The sequence below is a fragment of the Canis lupus genome, chromosome 11 (assembly GCF_048164855.1).
Source record: "Canis lupus baileyi chromosome 11, mCanLup2.hap1, whole genome shotgun sequence".
NCBI lineage: Eukaryota > Metazoa > Chordata > Mammalia > Carnivora > Canidae > Canis > Canis lupus.
This window is the reverse complement of record NC_132848.1, coordinates 40,889,394-40,914,764: the sequence shown is the minus strand read 5'-3', so window position 1 is coordinate 40,914,764 and position 25,371 is coordinate 40,889,394. Positions and strand designations below refer to the sequence as shown.

Sequence of the window (25,371 nt, the reverse complement as noted above, 5' to 3'; positions counted from 1 at the left end):
CAATGTGGATGCCTTTTATTTCTTTTTCTTGTCTGATTGCTGTGGCCAGGACTTCCAGTACTTTGTTGAATAAAAGTGGTGAGAGTGGACAGTGTTTGTTTTGCAGCCACCATAGAGACAGCAATCACCCCTCTAGGGGAGAGTGGCACCTCCCACTTTCTTCCCCAGAACTACACTTAGCATCTCAGCATCAAGGGGCCAGAGTTTTGAACTGTGTCTGTGAGCATCTGTGCTTTATCTCAATTTATTTTCTGCCTTCATTATCAGGATGTGTCCCTAAGGTGTCAGAAAAGCCTAAAAGAGGCTATTTTGGGGGAGTCTAGGCATGCTCAACATTTTTTTCCATATAAATTAATGATAAATACTTCTGAGCTATACATTATTTTGGCTTGTTATATATCAAGCATATCTCACTAAATAAAGAAAATAAATAGCACATCCTTTGTTCCATGAGGCCCCTCATTCTGTAGTGTGCTTTCTGCTTTCTTCCTGATGGAATCAACGTCCTCCAGGAGATCAAATGTTTTGCTAAAAACTTCATAAAACAAAAAAACAAATACTGATTAGTACTTGTAGCAAACACAGAAGTTTAAGCCCCAAACAGAGTGACATATATTTAAAGATGTAGCCTTGGGGTACCTGGGTGGCTCAGTCGGTTAAGCATCTGCCTTCAGCTCAGGTTGTGATCTCAGGGTCCTGGGATCAAGTGTCACGTTGGGCTCCTTGCTCAATGGGGAATCTGCTTCTCCCTCTTCTTCTCCTTCTGTGATCGCTCTCGCTCTCTCTCTCTCTCTCTCGAATAAATAAAATCTTTTTAAAAATTTAAAAAGACATAACCTCAGGACTGGGAGAGCCTAGAGCAACACAGCCACAACCAGGAGACTGCCACCAGAAACTGCAGAACTGAGGAAGGAGTCTTCCCTAGAGCCTTTGGAGGGACAGCATGGCCCAGCTGGCAACTTGATTTTGGACTTCTGGCCTCTAGAACCGTGAGAGGGTGACTTTCTATTGTTTTAAAACCACCAGAGCTTGTGGTAATTTGCTACAGTGGCCACAGAAATTAACAGAGTCCCCAAAACCAAAGGGCCCAGCATCGACAAAGCTTCAAGTCAAGCAGTAGGTGCTCCAAGTGAAGCAGCCCCAAGGCCTGCTGGGTTGAGACCAAGTCTTTATGGACCTCAGAGCCTGGGATGAAGAGGAGGAGGAGAACAAGACAGGAGGAGATGGAGAAAATTATATCATAATAACAATGGCAGTAACAACATCATTTGCTCTTTTTTTTTTTTTTTTAAAGATTGTATTTATTTATTCATGATAGTCACACAGAGAGAGAGAGGCAGAGACACAGGCAGAGGAAGAAGCAGGCCCCATGCAGGGAGCCTGACGTGGGATTCGATCCCGGGTCTCCAGGATCACGCCCTGGGCCAAAGGCAGGCGCTAAACCACTGCGCCACTCAGGGTTCCCCATTTGCTCTTTTATGCATGTTATAGTCTGCTTTATTAAATCGATTCCTTATAACATTCTGGGTAATGAATATAATTGCCCATATTTTATACAGCATGAAATGAGGTTGGGGAAATGAAAGATTTTCCTGCAGTCACTCAGCTTTGAAAGAACCAATTCCAAAGCCCACCTTGGCACTAACCAGTGCGCAACACTTCTGGAGGCTTTCCAGAGCATCCCGCCAATCCTAACCCCTGGAGTAGCAAATATTGTAACTAGGGGTGCTTCTGGGTGACTTTAGATGACCATCTGACAAGTTAAACCATGGGGCATCCCGCCTCCAGCTGTGGTGTGTCTGGAGAGTCGGACCCAGGGAGGAGCTCCCTGGCGGGTATAGTCCTCCCACCATTAGCAACACCCAAATGTCGTGCCTCCTCTGTCAGTGCACTGGGAGCACTCTCTAGCTAACATTTTGTATTTAACAAGTGATAGTGTGCACAGTAGAATTTGGCACACCTGTCTCAGTGCAGGAGGAACAGGTGATGGATACCCCAGCATAACCTTGTGAGTTATGATCTTTCAAAGCTTCTCATTTTCTTGGGAGTCTGGCACAGGTATGTGGCTGTATCATCGATCACAGATTCCCTTGGCCCCGAGAGGGAGGCAGATGGTGCGACGTGCAGCAGAGCCAAGCCCATCATCTGCTTCTCTAGTATTATCTGTTACGATCCACTGCCAGTCTCACAGATTGGGGCACTAAAAGTCCCCTGGGAGCAGATTTCCAGCCCCCAACCAGAGATTTTGCTCTAGTGGGTCTAGTGGGTCTTTCAGTAAGTAGCCCATGCCAGCTTTGTGCAGCTCATCCTCTGACCACATCTGGAGAAAACCAGACTAAACTATAAATTCCTAAAAGACAGAGATCACCATTGAATCCTCACACCTGCCCATGGTAACCACTTACTAAGTATTTCTTGAATAAATGAATACATTAATTTCTCGCCCATGGGTTTAGAAATTTGACCAAAGCCAGGATTTTACATACAAGTTCATGTGTGTGAGTGTGTGTGTGTGTGTGTGAGTGAAATGACAGAAAAAGAAAACAGCATATTGTGAGGGTTTTCTTGTCTTTTTCTAACATGCACAGAGCACTTACTAAGGTAGCTCATTTGTACTGACAAAACTGACATGCATTTGACCCTTGAAGAACCAAGTGGTTAGGGGAGATGACCCTGGCCCCCATGTACTCAAAAATACACATATAACTTTGACTCCAGCAAAAAACTTGACTACTAATAGTCTGCTATTGACCAGAAGCCTTACTGATAATTAGTCAATTAACATATATACATATGTTATATGTATTATATACTGTATCCTTACAATAAATAAACTGGAGAAAAAAATGTTATTAACAAAATCATAAGGAGGGGCACCTGGGTGGCTCAGTGGTTGAGCATCTGCCTGTGGCTCAGGGCATGATCCTGGGGTCCTAGGATCGAGTCCTGCATCGGGCTCCCCGCAGGGAGCCTGCTTCTCCCTCTGCCTGTGTCTCTGCCTCTCTCTGTGTGACTCTCATTAATAAATAAAGTCTTAAAAAAAAAGTAAAAAAAGAAACTGTCTTCAAAAAGAATATATCCTAATTCTGTGCCAAAATAGAAAGTTCCTGGCACACACATCACAAACAAAAACAGCACAGTGAGGCGTACATTTTACATGAGTAAAAGGAAGATTGGTCATCCCAGGAATTCTTTGAATTCCACATTTTCTCATAACACAGAAACCAGATACTTTACAGGACCTATGGAAAGAAAAAACCTACACGGATTGCTTTGTATTCTTTGTGAGTTGTTCAGTCAGGTGTGGCCACAGAAGGGGATAGAGGAGCAGCTCAGGGGTCCTAGAGTTTGGAGGCACACCAGGCCGGGTGACCTGGAGAAGACAGCAGGTCGGCAGACAGAGGACAGGAAGGCTTAGACCATGGCCTTTATTAGGGTTTCCTGGGAAGGGCAAGGCAGGGCAGGGTGAACACCATAGGATTAGCTAGTTGGGATAATTTTGGTGGGCTTTGGGCTCTAGCGGTCATCTCCAGTTGTCTGGCACCTGGCTCTGGGACGATTAAGGCAGAAGCCTATTGCTCCCTGGACCATAGGGCCACAGAGAAGAGCTCCAGCTCTGGACTGGCTAGTTTGTGTATCAAAGGGACCCTGCTGCCTGGCTCTGCTATTTCTAAGAATTGGGTAGCCCCGGAGAGGCAGATCTCCACAGCCAGGAAGGTCTTTTAAGAACTAACTAGAATTTAAATGAAAATTTGGGAGAAAAAAAAAATCAGACAGTAAGTTAAAAAAAAAAAAGATGTCAAAACATCACAATATATAGAAAATTTTAAATATTTGAAATATACATATGAAGCTATGTTGTTTTGCTATCAAGACATATGGGGAAAAAAAGCCATTATACACCAAAGTGATGCAGTTGCCCAATACCTCAGGGTGGAGTACAGAAATCACAAAGCAAGGAGATGTGCTGGTGGCCATTCCTGCTTGGCACAGGACCACTGTCAAGACGCCGAGTCAGGGTTTATTTGGAAGTGTTCTTACTTCCTTAGTGTATGTAAAATAATGAAGCATCTTAAAATCAGTGGCCCTTAGAGTCAGTGAAAGACTAAATGTGTATATTTTCCAGACTTTTTCTCATTTGGTTCTTACAAGCTAATGGGTATAATAATACCCATTTCACAGATAATTTTGTTGAGGCTCATAAAATATAAATACTTTGAGCTACTGACAAATGACTTTGCAGGAAGACTGAATGGAGAGTCTAACCCACCCTGAGGTCTCCCCATCCTATCCCCATGTCACTCCCCCAGCTTTGCTTCTCAGGAGACCCTGCATTTCTACCCAACGCATCACTTGAGCAGGAACATTTCAAATTTGGCATTTGCTGTCACATGCATTCAACCCAGGAAGCCTTGAAACATCGCCTTTGTATTCACAACCACTGGTTAACTAATTTAAGTTTGTATAACAGTGGGAGAGTCATATGCAAGCTGGAAAATTTCCATAGGGCTTACAAAACTTACAAATTAACAAATCCCTTTTTAAGTGTTCTAATAATTTTTTTTAAAAGATTTTATTTATTTCCTTGAGAAAGAGAGCAAGCTAGAGAGAGAGAACATGAGTGGGGGTGCGGCAGGAGGGGCAGAGGGAAACGGAGAAAGACTCTCCGCTGAGCAGGGAGCCCGATGTGGGACTCCATTCCAGGACCCTTAGATCATGACCTGAGCAGAAGGCAGACATTTAACCAACTGAGCCACCGGGCACCCCTAAATATTTTAATAATTTTTTGTAACCCAAGAATTCAATGAATACTTCTCTTAAGATTTAAGATTTCCTTTTAACGTACAACTCCAAGAAGTGAAAGTGAACACATTTTCCCCTTAGATTTTACGTTTTCCATATAATGGACCAAATCAACTCTTCTATGGTTGTTTTACTTTTAAATAGACCCTCTTAGCTCATTAACAATGAGCAAGGTCATGGACAAATTGGCTCATGTCACAGTAGCCCCTTAAATGCCAGTGGGCTCAAGCTCTGCTAAGAAAGAGGGTTGAAATTCTGGAGCCATTCTTTCTGCCAGTGGGGGATTCTCAGCCTCTGTGGGAGAAGAATCACAGACGTCCAGCTTGGAGGAACTGGTGCCAGCTTTGCTCTGCACACACTCTGTGACCTTGTGGCACTAGTTCAGTGGCACTAGTAATAGGGTCATGAACCATTTTTGCAAAGCAGAAATACTAAACATTTAAAATTAAATTTATTTAAGGAAAACCGTCAGGAGAACCTCAGGGTGACACCGCCAGGGACCCACATACCCATGATGGTCTGGAACTGTCCGTCAGATCTAGCATGTTGTGTGTGTGTGTATGTGTGTGTTTTATTTAAGGCTTTATTTATTCATTCATGAGAGACACAGAGAGAACAGGCAAATACAGGACTTGATCTCAGGACCCCGGGATCATGTCCTGAGCCCAAGGAAGACTCTCAACCACTGAGCCACCCAGGTGTCCCCAGATCTGGCATGTTATTGATGGGACTATACTAGCCATCTGCCCTGATAGAGGCCCCCCTTGACCTTGCCGAATGCCTTGTGATTCGAAAGGTGCTTTCATAAATATTTACTGTTCACAACAGTGTTGTGAATCAGAGGCTGGAATGTTGGGAATTGCTCCCCAGGTGACAAGGCTAAGGAGCAGAGACCATAGTTTAGATCTTCTGGAGTTGCCCTGCGAGTCACCCAGGCCCCGCTGCCTCCTGGACTTCATTCATTCATCTTGACTTTATGTTAGTGGGTTAGTATTTTGGTGGAGGCATGAGTGAATAAGTTAAGCTTGCCCTGCTCCCTACCCAGCTAACACTTGTTAAGTCAGGCTCATGAATGTCACCATGGGCCAGGACTGAGGGACTAAAGTGATTTAAATGATTTTCCCTCTTTATGAGGAAGGTAGCCTCTTCAGTGCTACTTTCTTTCATATGTCGTGGGTCAGGGCAAGAATGTAAGGGCAGGGGCTTCTGGAGTGACCAGCCTTCCATTAGAATTGTCCAATTCTTGGGGGTTTGGGGAACTCATTTTTGGAAAATAAACTGAAATCACTATTAAACAATTAAATCAGATGACTGCAAATAGACATAAGGGATCTTTTTTGGGGGGGAGTGGCAATGCTCTACGTGGATAGACGGGGACAGTTGTACAATGCTATAAATTGACTAAAGATCACTGCATTATAAACTTACAATGAGCAAATGTTATGATATGTACACTATGTCCCAATAAAGCTGTTGAAAACATTAAAACATCATCAAAATAATTTTAACCAAATAGATAAGCTGTATCTGTCTTTATTATAAACCAAGAAGCATATTTTTAACCAGATTTAGGTTTTCTTTTTATTTTTTTTCAGAACAGAGGCATGAAATGTTAGAAAAATTGCAAACGATACAGAAAGGAGTTTAAAATTGGTTTTTGAGGAAGCCAAATAAAAGTAGGGGAAGGGCGCCTAGTAGCTGTGATTTTCGAGAAGGGAAAAGTTTTTGCAAAGCAGCCCGGCTGCAACCTGAGAAGTCGGAGGTGCCAGCATCAGGTTCTTCTGACATGAGTAAGTCACAGCTGTCCTGGGAGCCCCCGGGTACAGGCTACTTGGGACGTCACATATTCTACCTGGAGGAACTTGGCATTGGCAGCTCTTCTAGCATCTTGAAAAACGCTAAGTCTCAGATTTCATTAAAATATCAAGCTATATCCATTTTTAAATAAGCGCCATATGCTTTGTGCCTCTAGCAAATCTTCATACATGGTTCAGGGAGTTAAAAAACCCTATCTTAGATGCAACACCTCTAAATTGGTTCAGAAAGGAAAAATAAATAAATAAATGAATAAGTTGGCTTTTAACAGTTAAATGCACAAATAAAACTCTGAAAGATGTGCTTGGAAACTAATGACTCTGAGAAAGTAATACACTGTAACCTCCTCTAAAGAAAGGTAGTAACACATGCAGACATAAAAACAGACATTTTGTGAGTATTGGGTGGGTTATTCTGGACTTTTCAGAAATACTTAAAATACCAATCATTCTTTCTCATAACTATATCAAGGGTAGCCAGTTAGTTGACCAGAATCATAATCTGAACCTGTAGAGAGGATTTTGTGCACACAACAACATCCTGAGTACAGTAGTAGGAATCCCTGACCTGGGCCCTACCCAGGACAGAGGAAAGGGGATAAAAGCCTACAAGTAAAAGAGAAGAATGTCCTCTTCCACTTGTACCATCTTAAGCAAATCACTGAATCCGTATTGTTGTCTCATCTGTAAATGGAAGTAAGAATATATCATCAGATGGCCATGAGAAAGAAAGAAGAACACATTTTTTGGGCAACATTTTGTATATTTCAAAATCTTATCCAAATACTAGATACTATTATTGTGTCTTTGGTCAGAGGAAAAATTTAGTCTACCAAGTTGGCTACTCAGGATTAGGCTTCCCAACCAGGGTGCATGGCCCTGGAGCAGCGAATGGACTACCGGTGTGTCCAAGGAATTAACTCTCTCAGCCCTCTGTCATTCTAGTCTACCATACAAATATTTTTTGTATGTGTCCTGGGGAAGAAGTGAGGATTGAACAGACACTGGTTAGTGGCCGAATCCCCATGCTACACTGTGTCTCTGTGGATCTGGCATTAAATCTTACCTCCGGGATCCCTGGGTGGCGCAGCGGTTTGGCGCCTGCCTTTGGCCCGGGGCGCGATCCTGGAGACCCGGGATCGAATCCCACGTCGGGCTCCTGGCATGGAGCCTGCTTCTCCCTCTGCCTGTGTCTCTGCCTCTCTCTCTCTCTCTCTCTCTCTGTGACTATCATAAATAAAAATATTTAAAAAAAAATAAATCTTACCTCCTCTACAGCCAGCAGATTTTAAAGTGGTGGACAAGTAGGTTCCATCCACATTGGCTCCAAAGGCATCTGTGCGAGCTGGTCCATCTGGGGCACAGAATGGAACTGAGGTCCGAGGGCAGCCTGGTGTTCATGACTGCGGAGGCCCTGCTGAGCTTCAGCCTTTGCCAGTCCTACAAAGGGTCCCTGCATCCTCTCCCCTTGTCTCTTCTCTGCTCCTGCCAAAAGACGTCCTTGCTCTTGCTCTGCAATCCTAACCCATGACAAATATAAAAGTCTTTTTTAAAAAGATATTTATTTATTTATTTATTTATTTATTTATTTATTTATTTGACAGTGAGAGAGCAAGCACAAGCAGGGGGAGCGGCAGAGAGAGAAGCAGGCTCCCCACCGAGTAGGGAGCTGAACCTGGGGCTCAATGCCAGGACCCCTGGGCCTCGGGATCACGACGTGAGCGAAGACAGACATTTAACCAAGTGAGCCGCCCAGGCACCCCAGCAAACAAAAAAAGTCTTAAGTGAACCACCACTTACATCATAACGGAAGTGGCACAGCCAGGGATTAAACCGGAACTCCTGGGTTCCAATGCAGGTGAATCTACTACTTTCTAGGTAAAGAACAGCTCATTGGTTTCCTCATCCATAAAACTGGGTCATTGGCCAGGTTCAATGAGATAAGCTATGGTTGTGGTTCTGAGATGTTCCGAGAACATCTACCTCCCTGGACCCTTTGTTGAAACAGATGGTGGAGCTCCCCTCACCCCCACCCCCCACTGCTGGAGCTCAGATCAGTGGGTCTTGCTGGCCCTGATAATCTGCACGTGAAACACGTTCCTTGGTGATGATAGTGCAAATCCAGAGAGCCCCTGCGCTATGAAAAAGGCTTAGCCTGGACGTAAAAAAAATTTAGGTACTACTAAGAAAAATAACCAATAAAGATTTGCTCCCTTAAAGCTTCCCAATTCTGTTCTATCTGAAAATTTCCCCCCAAGAGTCCTGCCTGAGTTGAGAAATAAAAACTCTGGTCTCTTTCAGTTCACTTTTCTTAGAAATTCAGACACGTGGGGGTAACACCTGTTTCTAAACACAGCTACTTGACGTATTACTTTTGGCAGCTCTTGCATATTTTCTCATTGCCAATAAAGTTGTTGAAATTGAAATACACCATCTGTTTGAGAATTTGTATCAAAGAGACAGGTGACAGGGTTGCAGGTAATGACAGAGTCAAGCTGTTTCAACAGCAAACTTACCCATCTGCCAAAATTGACTTCATTCCTTAGAGTTGGCATTTGTGAACCGATATGTTCTTCTGGTGTAGGAATTAAAAATCCAATATTACAAACACCCATTGGTTACTTAAAGCAATATTAACCACTCCGGAGAAAGGGCTCACCAAATTTCCCGCCATTTGGCTTGATCAGAACCAGCAAAAACAGCAAGTTCTTTTGGCGACCTGTATACCTGCTATAGTCTGCACTATATTCACAATACATACATGTACATATATGTCAATGGGTGTGTATTTCTAAATCTGTGAATTAAAATGTAGATGTACTTGTGCATATAGTGAGTACCTGACTTCTTTACTGTTTGTGTAAAATAGTTCCAAAAGAACTGTGACTCCCTGGCAGGGCACAAGGGGCCCTTTGTTCCTAGTAGGTCGTGGCCCCCGCCCAGGAACACACGGCGGGCGGGGCCTCAACCGAACAATCTCCTCTCAGGGGCGCGCGAGTGCACGGGGACGCGCGGTGCATGGGGACGGTGGGTGCACAGGGGCGCGCGGGCACACGAGGACGCGCGGGCGCACGGAGACGCGCGGGTGCACAGGGGCGCGCGGTGCACGGGGACGCGCGGGTGCACGGGGGCGCGCGGTGCATGGGGACGCACAGGGACGCGCGGGTGCACGGAGACGCGCGGTGCACGGGGACGCGCGGGTGCTCCGCACACCCTGCAGGAGCTTGCAGCCAGGGATATTCCATTAGGTACAGGTACAGAGCCACATGGGGAGAGGGAAGGGCCGAGGACTGCTCTGCTTGAGGACAGGCAGGTGTCGCAAAGGAGCTCACTCCTGGAGTTCAGAGCCATTGTCGCCTAGGAAAATTCACTCATTTTCCTGACACCCTAACGGCAGTAACACGGGCTTTCTGGATTGGCCTGGACTCACTTTTCACTTAATGCTCTCCACTGTCTGCACGCAGACTTGTGTTGCGGCCATTCTGTTTAGAGGCGTCGGAGAAGGCGATCTGAGCCCTCCATAGAAAACCCACACTGAAGCAAATGGGGGGTATTTGTCGTTTCTAATGGCTGAGGAATATTCCATTGTATACATAAACCACATCTTCTTTATCCATTCATCTTTCGATGGCACCGAGGCTCCTTCCACACTTTGGCTATTGTGGACATTGCTGCTAGAAACATCGGGGTGCAGGTGTCCCGGCGTTTCATTGCATCTGTATCTTTGGGGTAAATCCCCAACAGTGCAATTGCTGGGTCGTAGGGCAGGTCTATTTTCAACTTTTTGAGGAACCTCCACACAGTTTTCCAGACCAGTTCACATTCCCACCAACAGTGCAAGAGGGTTCCCCTTTCTCCGCATCCTCTCCAACATTTGTGGTTTCCTGCCTTGTTAATTTTCCCCATTCTCACTGGTGTGAGGTGGGATCTCATTGTGGTTTTGATTTGTATTTCCCTGATGGCCAGTGATGCAGAGCATTTTCTCATGTGCGTGTTGGCCATGTCTATGTCTTCCTCTGTGAGATTTCTCTTCATGTCTTTTGCCCATTTCATGATTGGATTGTTTGTTTCTTTGCTGTTGAGTTTAATAAGTTCTTTTTAGATCTTGGAAACTAGCCCTTTATCTGATAGTCATTTGCAAATATCTTCTCCCATTCTGTAGGTTGTCTTTTAGTTTTGTTGACTGTATCCTTTGCTGTGCAAAAGCTTCTTAACTTGATGAAATCCCAATAGTTCATTTTTGCTTTTGTTTCTTTTGCCTTCGTGGATGTATCTTGCAAGAAGTTGCTGTGGCCAAGTTCAAAAAAGGTGTTGCCTGTGTTCTCCTCTAAGATTTTGATGGAATCTTGTCTCACATTTAGATCTTTCATCCATTTTGAGTTTATCTTTGTGTATGGTGCAGGAGAGTGGTCTAGTTTCATTCTTCTGCTTGTGGATGTCCAATTTTCCCAGCACCATTTATTGAAGAGACTTTCTTCCATGTGGATGGAACTGGAGGGTATTATGCTGAGTGAAATAAGTCAATCGGAGAAGGACAAACATTATATGGTCCCATTCATTTGGGGAATATAAATAATAGTGAAAGGGAATAGAAGGGAAGGGAGAAGAAATGGGTAAGAAATATCAGAAAGGGAGACAGAACATGAAGACTCCTAACTCTGGGAAAGGAACTAGGGGTGGTGGAAGGGGAGGAGAGCGGGGAGTGGGGGTGAATGGGTGACAGGCACTGAGGGGGGCACTTGACGGGATGAGCACTGGGTGTTATTCTGTATGTTGGCAAATTGAACACCAATAAAAAATAAATTTATTATTAAAAAAAAAAAAAGAAAAAAGAAAACCCACGCTGGTGCTAGCTCACCCCAGCAGCCAGGCTCCGCGGCCCTCCCAGCCTCCCTGCCCTGCCTCCCCCTCCTCTGCTCCGTCCTTGCATTCCACCCTTCACTGCTTTCCCCTCTTCCCTCCAGGCCTTGCGGCTCTCCAGGTTTCCAGTGTACAGCTTGACTGATTTTTCCTTATCTGACCTCGACGATGAAGAAAGAAGAGGTTTGGGACTCCGCCTTTCCCATCAATTTAAAGCCAAACATATACCCAGCTAAAGTCGAGGTTTGCTGTCTGAAACTAGAGGTTTGCGAAACAGAGAGGAAATAGCCCATCGGACTCTTCTCTGGTTTAGGTCCATCACTATTAGATTGGGTCAAACACTTGGAAGGGCTTGGAGAGGTGCCTGCTGGGAATCTTACTCTCCCTGCAGCCCTCCTGTCTTCTAGGATCTTCTCCTTGGTTTGTATTTCTCCGCTTGTCCATCAGGCTTGTCCATTGTCTTCCTTGTCTTAGACCTATAACTGCAGGTACCTCATAGCCTGGCCTCCTCTCTCTCCAAGAAAACCTAGCAGAATCCCCTTGCCCGGCTGGGAACAAAAGCCTGACGAGGAGGTGATAGGGACGAGGAATTATAGAGCTGCTGCCCACAAAAATGGAAGGAAGTGGGAAAAATAGATCTCAAAACTTGGTCAAATGGGGCTTTGAGATTCTAGTTTTTCTGTTTCTAGAGGTTTGAAATGTAATATTATAAAAAGTTTTTAGAAGTTATCAAGGAAAGAGAGAGACAAAGAGAAAGGAAGAAGGGGATGGGACTGGGGAGGGAGGAAGAAAGGCAGGCAAGCAGGAGTCACCAGCAGCGCTTCCGGGCAACCTGGGGCTGGCCCTTGCCCTCAGAGATCCCTCAGGGTGCCAGCTGGTGGTCCCACACTGGCCTGTCAAAATGGAAAGCAGAGGAGAAGTTTCCTTCCCTCATCCTCGTGGTTATCAGCCACCGAAGCTCTGTGTGTAAACATCCATTCTTCACCTCCTGGAAAGGAGAGCAGGGTGTGATCTCATCTCAAAGTTTTCTCCCCCTCATCTTGGATGGTTTGGGGTGGGAGAGTGCTTTCCTTTTCCCCATGCTTGTGAGCCTCATCGACCTAAGGCCTTCCTCACTCTCGCTATGGTCCTAACCAACACTGGTTTCCCTTTTGGGGCCTCTCAGTACCAGAAACCTGGCTTCCAGCCCTGGCTCCATGTTTTTACTGCTTTTATGACGTTGAGCTCTCATGACTGTATCAGAGCATCCCTTTCATCTCCCGCCCTCCCTCCCCCAGTTGTGAGGATGGCAGGACAGGGCATAGCTGGGGGCTTGGGAAGGAGTCCTCACTGTGCAGAAGCAAGGTGGCAGGACAGTGAGGGTGGGGCGGTTGAAGGAGCTTTAGAAAACGTCACAGCAAATTCGGCATGTGGATAGCAGTGTTTCCTCTTTGCTCAAGGTCGAAAGCACCTTCTATCCTTTGCACAGATCCAGCTCATGAGGACATCATCAGCCTGCTTGTGCTCACCCCTGAGCACACAGGCAATGCACAGGCTGGTTGTCCTCTCCTTAGCTTATTGATCTTCTGACACCTATGTGACACTCCCCACCCCCATTCCGGAGTGAGATGATTTGGATTGGAAAAACTATGATAAGTACCTTGAAACGGTTCCATTCCCAGCTGTCTTCTTTCTCGGCTTATAATTCACACCGTGGCTCCCATTCCTCAGAGTGAAAACCACCAGAGAGAGAGAGAGCTGTTTCAAACTGAAAGATCGGTAGTGGAACATTCCCTGTGCAACTTGTCACCTTTTACTTTGATCTTTAACTTGCCAAAATGTCTGGTAATAAATGTGTTGTCGATTTGGATATTAACAACAGGACTGTGACCAAAACGCTAAATTAAATATCTAAGACAAGTTGTTGCCTAGAAGCCCAAACAATTTTCATCTGATTCAACCTCAGGATACAACACATTTTTTGAAAAATTCTCTGCACTATCTGTTCCTTTGGTGAAACAGGAAACCACTCTCTGTAACTATTACGGTAGGGACAATCCAATCTTACAGCATCACAAGGGTGCAGGTAAAGGACTCCCCACCAGTTAGGATCAACAGGCACACGGATACGGAAGAGCATGTTTTCTATTCAGTGCCCCTTATTTTGTGTTCCAGGAAGAGCTTAATCCATGAGGGCTTCATATCTGCATGTCACAGTTTCTACTCTTTGATCCAAGAGAAAGAAATCCATGAATGAAATAGTGAGATGTGGAGTTGATTTATCATTAGTTTTTTATTTTTTTAATTTTAATTTTTAAATTTTAATAATTATTTATCTTACTCCCTTCTTTGTACCAGGCATTGCATATGTATTTGAAAACTCTGGGAAGAGATAGGTAATTATTCCCATTTCACAGATCATAAAACTGAGGCATGAAGGTACTGTATCACGCTAACACAAGCATCTGAGTTCTGCACAAGGGATATCCCTCACTTGTAGAATAACACCCTGGACCTCTGATTATACAGCTCAATCTCCAGAAGTTGGGTAACTGGACCCACCACTGAAAGATGAGCCCATCCTAGGCATGCTTGGCCAAATCAGGTTCTAGGTTGTATCTAAACTGAGGTAACATCACTAAGATACTACCACTTGCAGAAGCTTTATCCTTGCTGGCCTGGTGTTGGGTCTCCTGACCTTTTACTTTACCATATCCCTTCAATTCCAGGTACAGGTGTTCCCCACTATCTGAATTAAAGTGTTCCTGTGAAACCTCTTATAAGCTGAAGTGGTGTCCCTGCAATGAAGCGATTAATTTAGATGGGAAAAATTTTTCGGGACCCCCTCAGACCTAAAAGATAACCACTGTTGGACTTTTTTTTTTGTTGTTGTTGGACTTTTCTGATACTCATAGACATATCTTGCTAGTGGATGCACAGAATAAATGGAGATAAAAAAGTGCAGATGCTCACAGACACAGGTCAGAGCTCTGGCGGTGTGATGCTGAGATGCTGAGTGCAGCTCCCCTGAAAAGAGCTTGGGTGCATGCTGCCTCTGGAGTGCTCGCTGCAAAACTGACATTGAACACTAGTGTTGCTTTTTGCCTTTTTTATTTATTTTATTTTATTTTATTTTATTTTATTTTATTGGAAAAAAATCCTCTTTGGATTTCTTTCAGTTAGGGAAAACCAGGACTAATGTAGGTTTGACAGAAAAGCTAAGTGGCATACAGAAAACTTTCAAAAAGCAGGTGATCCATTTATCTATAATATCAACCATAAGGAGCTTAGGAAAAAGACACTTCTGGAAGCACAGGGGATGAAGTGGGACTTGTTAAGTGGAAAGCAGGATGGAAGCTTCCGAAGAAGAAAAGCAGGTCAAGTGTGTCCCTGCGGGAGTCTCTGGAAGCCTTTGTCAAGTCTAATTCTTATCCGATTCCCATGTTTTGTTTCTGGTAGAAAGTAGAAGGATGAAGAAACAATTCAAGTTTCCTTTTACTGCTTTCACTCTGGTGCCCTTATCCATGGTAGGATGCTCTCGGCGGTCAAGTGTGTTCTTAGGGCTCATCTGCAGGCCTTGCCTCCACCAGGCCCAAGGAAGAGCTGCCATGTGATCCTTTGCCACGGCCAACGGAGATTGCAGGTGACCTGGTGGGGCCAGAAGCTGCTGCCTCCCCTCCCTGATGGCTCTCTGGCAGATTCACCTTGCATAACAACATTCTTTGTATTGAAATTATTATATATTTATTTCCCAAAATTAAAAAAAAAAAAAAAAACCTGCTCCTGTAAAAAGAACAATTGGTCAAATTGTTGTCTTGATGATTACAGCTTTGTAATACAGCTTGAAGTCCAGAGATGCCTCTAACTTTGTTTTCTTTTTCAACATTACTTTGGCTATTCAGGGTCTTTTCTAGTTCCATACATATTTTAGGATTGTTTATTTTGGCTCTGTGAAAATTGCTGATGGTATTTTGATAGGGATTGCATTGAATGTGTAGATTGCTTTCAGTAGCATAGACATTTTAACGCATTTGTTCTTCTAATCCATGAGCATGGAAAGTTTTTCCATTTCCTTATATCTTCCTCAATTTCTTTTATAAGTGTTCTATAGTTTCCAGAGTACAGATCTTTTGCCTCTTTGGTCCTATTTATTCCTAAGTATCTTATGGTTTGGGGTACAATTATAAACAGGATCGATTCCTTGATTTCTCTTTCTGTTGCCTCATTGTTAGTGTACAGAAACGCAAAAAAACTCCCGTGTGTTTATTTTATATTACTATCAGGTGATTTTAAGAAGTATATAAGGTATGATATATTGTTTAACAATTCGAAACTGCATTCCATCTTAAGAAAACTTTTGCCAAGGTAAATGAATCCTCTATCCTAGAAATAACAAAGGAAGGAAGGAAAGACAGATCCACCTTCCCTCTGTCACCCCCCACTGGAAATCCAGCAGCCCAGCGCAGAGAAAGACACTGTCTCTCTTCTCCCATGTCTCTCCATGGGAGAAGAAAAGTGAGCATCTGACTTCACCAGAGACCCCAGCATCAGTCCAAGCCAATACCAGGCCAGTTTCTATGGCCCTAGGTGGCTCCCAGGGCTCCAAGCTCCTAGCAGTCTCCTGTGAACCCAGGCTCCCTGCTCACCCCAGTGTCACCTGGCTCCTGCTGACCCAGCAGATCCTGTGGCTTCTTTCTAGCTCTCAATCAGCCCTAGTTCCAGGCCAACTACTAGGGACTGACCCCGGCCCCTGGCACACCCCAGCACCAACCAGCCCCCATAGACTCATGCTCTAAACCAGCTTCCACGGACTTAGATTCCTGACTTACTCTAGCACCATCTCCAGGTCTGCCCCTGAGGCCCCAGGTTATAGGCCACCCCCATGGCCCGAGTCTCTGGACTGAGCCCTGTGTACCCAGATAGTGGTCCCTAGAGCTGGGTTGGGCCCAGTGGACCCAGGACCCAGGTCCACCCACATAGACCTTGTCTTAGACCTATAACTGCAAGCTCAAGCCCCAGCCTGCACCACTGTTGACCCAGGCACCTCTCCAGGGGCTCCACCAGCAAGTATACCCGCTAACACCACCAGATGACCCACCCAGAATCTCTGGACCAGCTTGCCCCTGCTGAATATAGTCTGTAAAGACTAGATGTGGTGCCTACTTCCTCAAATGGGCAGAACCAATCCAAGACCATAGGATCATAAATATTCAAGGAAACATATCACCAACAAAGGAAACTAATAAAGACTTTAAATAGCCAAAGCCATCCTGAGAAAGATAGTCAAGGCTAAAGGGCAACACAATTCCTGATTTCAAACTTTATTGCAAAGCTGTAGTAATCACAACGGTATGGTCCTGGCATAAAACCAGATACGTACATCAATGGAACAGAATTAAGAGCCCAGAAATAAGCCCATGCATGTAGGGTCAACTGATATTTGACAAGAGATACTCAGTGGGAAAAGGATACTGTCCAATAAATGATGCTGGGGAAACCGGATACTCACAAACAAAAGAATGAAATTGGACCCCTGTCTCACACCACTCACAAAAAATTAACCTGAAATGAATTAAAGACTTAAATATAAGCCCCCAAACTACTGGGATGCCTGGGTGGTTCTGTCTGCCTTTGGCTCAGGGCGTGCTCTTGAAGTCCCGGGATTGAGTCCTGCATTGGGCTCCCTGTGTAGAGCCTGCTTCTCCCTCTGCCTGTGTCTCTGCCTCTCTCTCTGTGTCTCTCGTGAATAAATAAATAATCTAAAAAAAAAAAAACAAAAAACCACTAGAAGAAAACATTGGAAAATGGTTCCTCGACACTGGTCTTGGCAGTGACTTTTTGGATATGACACCAACAAGCAACAAAAAGCAAAAATAAAGAAGCAGGATGATGTCAAACTAAAAAGCTTCTGCACAGCAAAAGAAACAATCAGAAAAATGAAAGAGCAACCTACAGAATGGGAGAAAATATTTGCAAGCCATGTATTTGATAAGGGGTTAATATCCAAAATATATAAGGGAAGTACAACCCAAGAGTGAAAAACAAACCAATGAAAACAATAGACTTTTAAAAAAATTTTTTTAAAATTTATTTATTTATGATAGTCACAGAGAGAGAGAGAGAGAGGCAGAGACACAGGCAGAGGGAGAAGCAGGCCCCATGCACTGGGAGCCCGATGTGGGATTCGATCCCGGGTCTCCAGGATCACACCCTGGGCCAAAGGCAGGCGCCAAACCGCCGCGCCACCCAGGGATCCCTGAAAACAATAGACTTGATTACACATGAAAAAAAAAAAGGACGTGATTTCACATTTCCCCAAAGAAGACATATGAATGACCAATAGGTACATGGAAGTGAAAAGCTAAGAATGCAATTAAAAAGAAAGGTGTAAATATTAATACATGTTTGGAAATGCAACTTTAATTGGAAATCTGCCAGAACCAAGGTGGATTTCCCCGTGTTTCTGTTTCTTTATACATACAGCTACGTCACTTCCCTCTGCCCCCGAATAGCTACTTATGGACTTAGTTTCCACTTCCTCAGAGCTAGGGTTTGTTTGCCAGGACCCCTTGTATCAGAGTGTAAATAGGAAAGAGCTCAGCCCCTGATTAATAAGGGATTCTTGGGATCCCTGGGTGGCGCAGCGGTTTGGCGCCTGCCTTTGGCCCAGGGCGCGATCCTGGAGACCCGGGATCGAGTCCCACGTCGGGCTCCCGGTGCATGGAGCCTGCTTCTCCCTCTGCCTGTGTCTCTGCCTCTCTCTCTTTCTCTCTCTGTGACTATCATAAATTAAAAAAAAAAAAAAAATAAGGGATTCTTGTCAAAGGAGAGGCCGGGTCAAGGGAAACCAGGAGGGTGGCAGCCGCGGGAAGCCCCGTCACCTCTTTGCCTGCGGGGAGAGGCAGGGAGCAGGAGGGAATCTGCAGAGAGGCTTCCTGGAGGCACTGAGAGCTTGGAGAGGAATAGACCACTGCCAGCCACACCCAGGTGGGAGGGAGCCAGAGCAAGAAAACCTTCCCCCTCCCCTCCCACCAGAGGCCCAGGGGGCCCAGTCTCCCAGACAGTGGCAGGGGAGGGGAGAGGCAGGGGAGGGGAGAGAGTGGCCAGGAGATCTGGAGAAGCGAACACAGAGTGTCCACCATACCCTTGGGACCTTGAGACTTCTCTCTATACTCTTTGTGACATCTCAGGGCAATTGCTTCAGTGGCTCAGTATTTCCCAGTTCAGATTTCCAGCTGAGGGAGTGGAGTGAGAGCATTTCAGCTCTGCCATCACTGGCCAGGCTATGGATTCGCTGCCCTTGGGGCCGCTGCCCATCCAATCAGCTATCCAAGCACACCTCGGAGATACTGTAGGTTTGGTTCCAGGCCACTGAACAAAGCAAATATTGCAATAAAGTGAATCAAATGATGTTTTTTGGCTTCCCAGCACATATAAAAAGTTATGCTTACACTAAACTGTAGTCTATTAAGTGTGCAACAGCATTATATCTTTTTTAAAAAAGACAATTATATATCTTAATTTTAAACTATTGCTAAAAAATGCTAGCCATCATCTGAGCTTGCAGCAATTTGTAATCTTTTCGCTGGTGGAGGGTCTCGCCTCCATGTTGATGGCTGCTGAAGGTTGGGGTGGCTGTGGCAATTTCTTTAGTCTTTTCTCTCTCTCCTTGTCCCCCATCACTGCCACACTACGCCTGTAGCAATTTCTTAAAACGAGTCAAAGATGAAGTTGGCCCCACTGATCAACTCTTCCTTTCACGAACGATTTCTCTGCAGCAGACGATGCTGTTTGGTAGCAGTTTAGCCAAGTAGAACTTCTTTCAAAATTGGAGTCCATCCTCTCAAACCCTGCCACTGCTTTATCAATTAAGTTCATGTCATAGTCCGAATGCTTTGTTGTCATTTCAACAATCTTCACAGCATCTTCACCAGGAGTAGATTCCATCTCAAGAAACCACTTTCTTTGCTCATCCTTTTACGTTTTAGAAGCAACTGCTCAACCATTTACGTTTTAACATGAGATTGCAGCAATTCAAATAGAATAATAATGAAAAACTTTAAGATATTGGAAAAATTACCAAAATGTGACACAGACACAAAGCAAGCAAATGCTGTTGGAAAAAGGGTGCTGATAGACTCGTTTGACACAGGGTTGCCACAAACCTTCAATTTGTAAACCAACAAATAAACAAGACGCAATCATCTGCAAAGCACAATAAAGAGAAGGCCATAAAACAAAGAATGCCTGTATTGAAAATGGTGAGGGGTGAGGTAACTGGAAATGTGCTGGGAACATCCTCACTCTGGATCGAGCCGCTTCACGGGCTAGCAGGTCTAGAACACGTGCCAATGCGCCCATGTGTATAACATATAAATGAAGCAATAGCCATTGTAACATTGTGATTGGTTTTCCTCGGGGCTCCATGATAATAGTTAACATTTATTAAATGCCATCTATGATCTAGGCGTGCTTTATTATTTTTAAAGATTTTATTTATTTATTGATGAGAGGCACAGAGAGAGAGGCAGAGACACAGGCATAGGGAGAAGCAGTCTCCCTGCAGGGGGCCCGATGCAGGACTCATCCTAGGACCCCAGGATCACACCCTGAGCCGAAGGCAGACGCTCAACCACTGAGCCACCCAGGTGCCCCCATCTAGGTGTGCTTAAATCATTCTTTGGGCATTCTCTCATTTAATCTTTGCAGCTCGTCTGTAGTAGGCCAAATTATTACTCACACGTTGCAGTGGAGGAGGTCATGTCAGCAGAGTCTAAGCAGCCTGCCAGCGGGTGCCCAGTGAGAGATAAGTAGTGGATGCAGACTTTACCCAGCCCAGGCAATCTGACTCTGTGAGCTACTGGACACTGTTCTTAGCACACCTATGAGATATGAAATAAAAATTAACATTCTCTTTTAAAAGAACTTATCTTGGGGCCCCTGGGTGGCTCCATGGTTGAGCATCTGCCTTCAGCTCAGGTCGTGATCCCAGGATCCCGGGATTGAGTCCTGCATCAGTCTCCCTTGCAGGCAGCCTGCTCCTCCCTCTGCCTATGTCTCTGCCTCTCTCTGTGTCTCTCATGAATAAATAATAAAATATTCTAAAACCAAAAATAAATAAAAGAACTTATGTTTAGGGACAGTTTCCTCCTTTCTATCAGCATTTCCAAAAGTAATCCTTTGTGTGTGGCAGCACTACAGTTACTTTAGATGTTACCATCAGGTACAAGTAGGTGAAGGGCATATAAGATCTGGCTGCATTTTCTTCCCCATAACTGCATGTGAACCTACACTTATCTCAAAATAAATTTAAACAAATACTGTAGCAACAGCCTCAACTACCATGTATTCATTAACCTCAGCTCAACATTGGGCATCTTCTCTGTGCCCGTCCTGTTCTCAGTGCTGGGGTTCCAGCAGAGAGAACACACACACACACACACACACACACACACACACACACACACACACATCGGTCCTCACGAAGCTGGCATTCTAAAGGAAGCAGGCTTGTCCAAAGCTTCATTTGGCCAGGTTGCTTACAATAAAACGTATTAAATGCATGCTCATTACATAGATACTGACCACAAAGTATTCACTTTCTCATCCCACACAAAATAGGTCTGATGAGATTTCCTGGGGCTACTTGACAAGGCTCCTAATCTCTTGTGAATACCAAGCCTTGTTCTGAATATGCTAAATCAACGAGGCATTTCTCTCCACCCTGTTTATAATACCTGCAAAATCTAAACACTGCTGTATGCAAACCTGCTTGGAAAGTCTCACTTCCTTCTCCCCCCTGCTTTGCTCTAGGCTACAGAGAGCATCCAAATAGGAAGCTGCAGACACAGTCGGCGGTCATGCAGATGATGAGACTGTGATTGATTGCAAATCCTGGCTAGTGCTTCCAAAGAAAGACGCTTCGCGACCATTCCAAGGCCCTAGGGATCCAAGAATGCAACCGGCACACTGAAAATGGCAGCCACCGAAGGGCTGAGGGGAGTCCTTCCAGTCCTTTCTGTCCCAGCTCCAAGTTGTTTTCCATGATGGCCTGCAACAGCTCCACCATTGAGACCTACCAGGACTTGCTGCTGAACGGGAGCAATGTGTCCGACTCTGGGGTCCCCCTGGCACCTGCCCCCCTCAGGATATCCTTGGCAATAATCATGATGCTGATGATCGTGGTGGGATTCCTTGGCAACGCCGTGGTCTGCATCATCGTGTACCAGCGGCCAGCCATGCGCTCGGCCATCAACCTGCTGCTGGCCACGCTGGCCTTCTCCGACATCATGCTGTCCCTGTGCTGCATGCCCTTCACCGCTGTCACCCTCATCACCGTCCACTGGCACTTCGGCGATTACTTCTGCCGCCTCTCGGCCACCCTGTACTGGTTTTTCGTCCTGGAGGGCGTGGCCATCCTGCTCATCATCAGCGTGGACCGCTTTCTCATCATCGTGCAGCGCCAGGACAAGCTGAACCCGCGGCGGGCCAAGCGGATCATCGCCGTCTCCTGGGCGCTGTCCTTCTGCGTGGCGGCGCCCTCGCTGGCCGGCCGGACGTTCGTGGAGGTGCCGGCGCGGGCCCCCCAGTGCGTGCTGGGCTACACGGAGCTCCCGGCCCAGCGCGCCTACGTGGTGGCGCTGGTGGTGGCCGTGTTCTTCGTGCCCTTCGGGGTCATGCTGTGCTCCTACCTGTGCATCCTGCACACGGTCCGCAAGAACGCCATTCGCGTGCACAACCAGTCGGACAGCCTGGACCTCAGACAACTCACCCGGGCCGGCCTGCGGCGGCTGCAGCGCCAACAGCAGGTCAGCCTGGACTTGAGCTTCAAGACCAAGGCGTGCACCACCATCCTCATCCTCTTTGTGGGCTTCTCGCTCTGCTGGCTGCCACACTCCGTCTACAGCCTCCTGTCGGTGTTCAGCCGGGGCTTCTACTGCAGCTCCTCCTTCTACACCACCAGCTCCTGCGTCCTGTGGCTCAGCTACCTCAAGTCTGTCTTCAACCCCATCGTCTACTGCTGGAGAATCAAAAAATTCCGCGAGGCCTGCATTGAGCTGCTGCCCCAGACCGTCCAAATCCTCCCCAAAGTGCCTGAGCGGATCCGAAGGAGAATCCAGCCAAGCACAGTCTACGTGTGCAATGAAAACCAGTCGGCGGTGTAAAAGGAAACCTGCAGGTGGAGCGCCGCGGACTGGTCCCAGGGCACATCATGCGTCCCTCCGCTCGGTGGCCGGGCGCCTTGGGTGTAGTCAGCGTCTGGGGTGGCTTTGGAAGCACTGGGGCACTCATTTGTTGCTGGATAAGCTGCAGCTCCCAGCTTTGCAAGATGAATGATTTTTGTTTCTCGCAGGGGAAGAGCAGGATTTGAGTCTGATGGAAACAGGAGGATAGTCGAGACAGAGTGGGAGTGGGGTGGGCACGTGGGGCAGAAAGTCAGGGAGGGGGGCGAGGAGGAAGGCTCTGTCCAAAGAGCTCCCAGTTCACCTGCTTCGGAGCGGGTGCCCCGCTCTGAGGCGGGGAACACAGTAGGGATCATCTCACGGGTTCCATTTCACTTGACGCCAGCGTTCTTTACACGGATTTATGTCTGTGGAGCATAGGAAATACGCAGAATGCATTTCTGATCACGCCGAATCATCCTTTCTATAAACCAAAATCGCGCGGGGAAGCAGAGTGAGCCCCTGTGTGTTTTCAGTTCCCCCGTGTGACACGTGGGAGGCCTCAGCGGCTCAAAGCCCAGGGCATGATCAGGGGTAGTTCAGCGGGAAATGAGCAGCCCACCCAAGTGGTCCTGCATGGACCCGTCCTCATCCTCTTTGTGGGCTTCTCGCTCTGCCGGCTGCCACGCTCCGTCTACAGGCTCCTGTGCGTGTTCAGCCGGGGCTTCTACCGCAGCTCTCCTGGCCTACCTGGCCCCGCCAGTGCTGTCCCCAGCCTGGAGGCCCTTCGCCCTCTCTGTGGGGCCGTGACAGCCCCTCTGCCCCTTCTCTCTTTTCCCTCACTGTCCCCCGTGCCTCCCTTTGTTTCATGCCATCCACCTGCTGCACAGAAAAAACCCACTCCTCCTGTAATCCATCTTTTCAGCAAGTATCTGCAGTGACTTGTTTTCAGTTTCAGAAGCGGTCAGTGGGCTTGGTTGGTGTTTCCTCTCCATGCCTGAGGCTGCAGTCTCTGTGAGCTGCCACAAGGATTTCAGTGCTGGGGCGGGTGGGTGGCATCATAAACACCCGCCCTGCTGAGTGGGTCCCTGTTGAGCCCTGCCTTCCTCCTACCTCATTCAGACCTGCAGTCTGACTGCTGCTGTCGGGGCTACCTACCCGAGCCTGGGGCCTCTGACCCCACGTGGGACTGGGACCCCAGGACTAACGCTGCCTGGAGGGGACCTTTCTGCTTGTGCCATACACTTGGCCGCTGTGCCCAGGGCCACCCATCACCACCAGGAGCTTCTGATGCCAGGGGCTGATTTCCAAGTTCAGGCAGGCCACTGAGGCCACAGAGTTCTTGTTATAGTTTCAGATCTGAAGAGAGTGGGAATTTAAGGAGAGTTCAGGAAATCTGATTCCAAGTCTAACTCTGCCAGGAGCTAGTCCTGTGAACGTGTTCATTTCACCACACTTCTCTGGGTCTCAGTTTCCCTGTTTGCCCAGTAAGGAAGGAGACCTAGATGATCTCCAACGTCCCCTGCCATTTCACAGACGCTCGGATTCTAAGTGTTTATGTTTCCTACCTGGAGTCACCAGATCCCCTGCATTTGTTTATTTGCCCATGCAATGAGCATTTATTAAGTGCCTACTAGATGCAAGGCACTGTAGGGAATAGGGATGAATAAGGCATGGGCTGTGATGAAAAACAGTTGTCCGGTTTATTTCAGGATAATTGTCACTTGAATTTGGTCTAACAGCACAGAAGCTCTCTTTTTGTCTCTTTCCTCATTTCCTTTCCAAGATTGTGTTAAGAGGCCAACTCTGCATTCTAACGCTCTCTTCCTGTGATACTCGTGCCAGAGGCAAAGAGAGAACATGATTTACATTAATCTAAGCCCAGAGGAAGGTCTGTTGAGGAAATAATTGCCACTTTCTCACCAACTCCCCCATCTGTCTATATGCAGATAAAGAGAGAGAGAGAGAGAGAGAGAGAGAGAGACTTCTGAAGACTTGCAGTTGGCCTGTGATTGAATGAGGTGGATCCTGTCAACTCTAGTGCACCAGGCAGGGTTGGGGAGTTTGCCTTCAGTTCCCACAAGATGAGTTGCATGGCCTTAGTGGTATCCAAGAGCACAGCCAGCACACCCAGGGTCACAGGCACAGGGCCCTCTCCTCTGGTGGGCATTCAAGGGAATGTTTTTCAGGAGCAAAAGAGATATCACAAACTGAATGAAGGTATCAAAATTTATATATCAGTGTTCTATGATGTATGTTGTACAGTAACATATGTTTTAAAGTAATAATTTTGTTATATTTTAAATAAAGTATTATTGCTCTTTCAGTGTACAAGACTGTGTTCTTACTAGAATTAGCACCACGGCTGTGAATAGTAAGCCACCATCTGGTGTCTAACACCTCCTAGGACGAAACAGCTTCAGGAAATCTAGAACCTTGACTAACCAAGTCAAGGTTACTAACCAAGCTGGAATGACTAAAGGAAGTTAACAATAAGATGACAATGGGGAGACTATTTGAACAATGGGGGTCATAACCTGGGTTCCCATTTTTTTAAAACAAATCATAGCCCCACTAAGTAACTCCAGCTGGTCAGTCTTCACCTCCAGTCTGCCACCTTCAGAATTCTCTCCAGCCTCGCTGAACTTTTAATGAACTTTGCTTTCCTAAAACAGTGCATGAGGACCAAGTTCTTATCTCCTTCCCCCAGACATGCAGGGCAAGGGCAAGTGGTGCTTATGGACTTTTAGTTT

General features: G+C 46.2%; 1 protein-coding gene and 1 long non-coding RNA gene across 2 annotated transcripts in view; one reads left to right on the top strand and one right to left on the bottom strand.

Annotated features, from left to right (window-relative positions):
• GPR45 (G protein-coupled receptor 45) overlaps positions 1-24,952 on the top strand; it is an 83,609-nt gene extending 58,657 nt beyond the window's left edge. The window contains exon 2 of the mRNA XM_072844393.1: positions 21,270-24,952. Coding sequence (XP_072700494.1) covers positions 21,500-22,621 — 1,122 coding nt within the window. The 5' untranslated portion in view covers positions 21,270-21,499 and the 3' untranslated portion in view covers positions 22,622-24,952. The remainder of the gene's footprint in view (positions 1-21,269) is intronic.
• On the bottom strand, positions 6,757-9,580 carry LOC140642265 (uncharacterized). Its single transcript, XR_012038750.1, has 3 exons — positions 9,134-9,580; positions 7,885-8,137; positions 6,757-7,301 (listed from the first exon to the last, which is right to left on the bottom strand). It is a non-coding gene; the product is annotated as an uncharacterized lncRNA (long non-coding RNA).
• Positions 24,953-25,371: the final 419 nt, after the last annotated feature.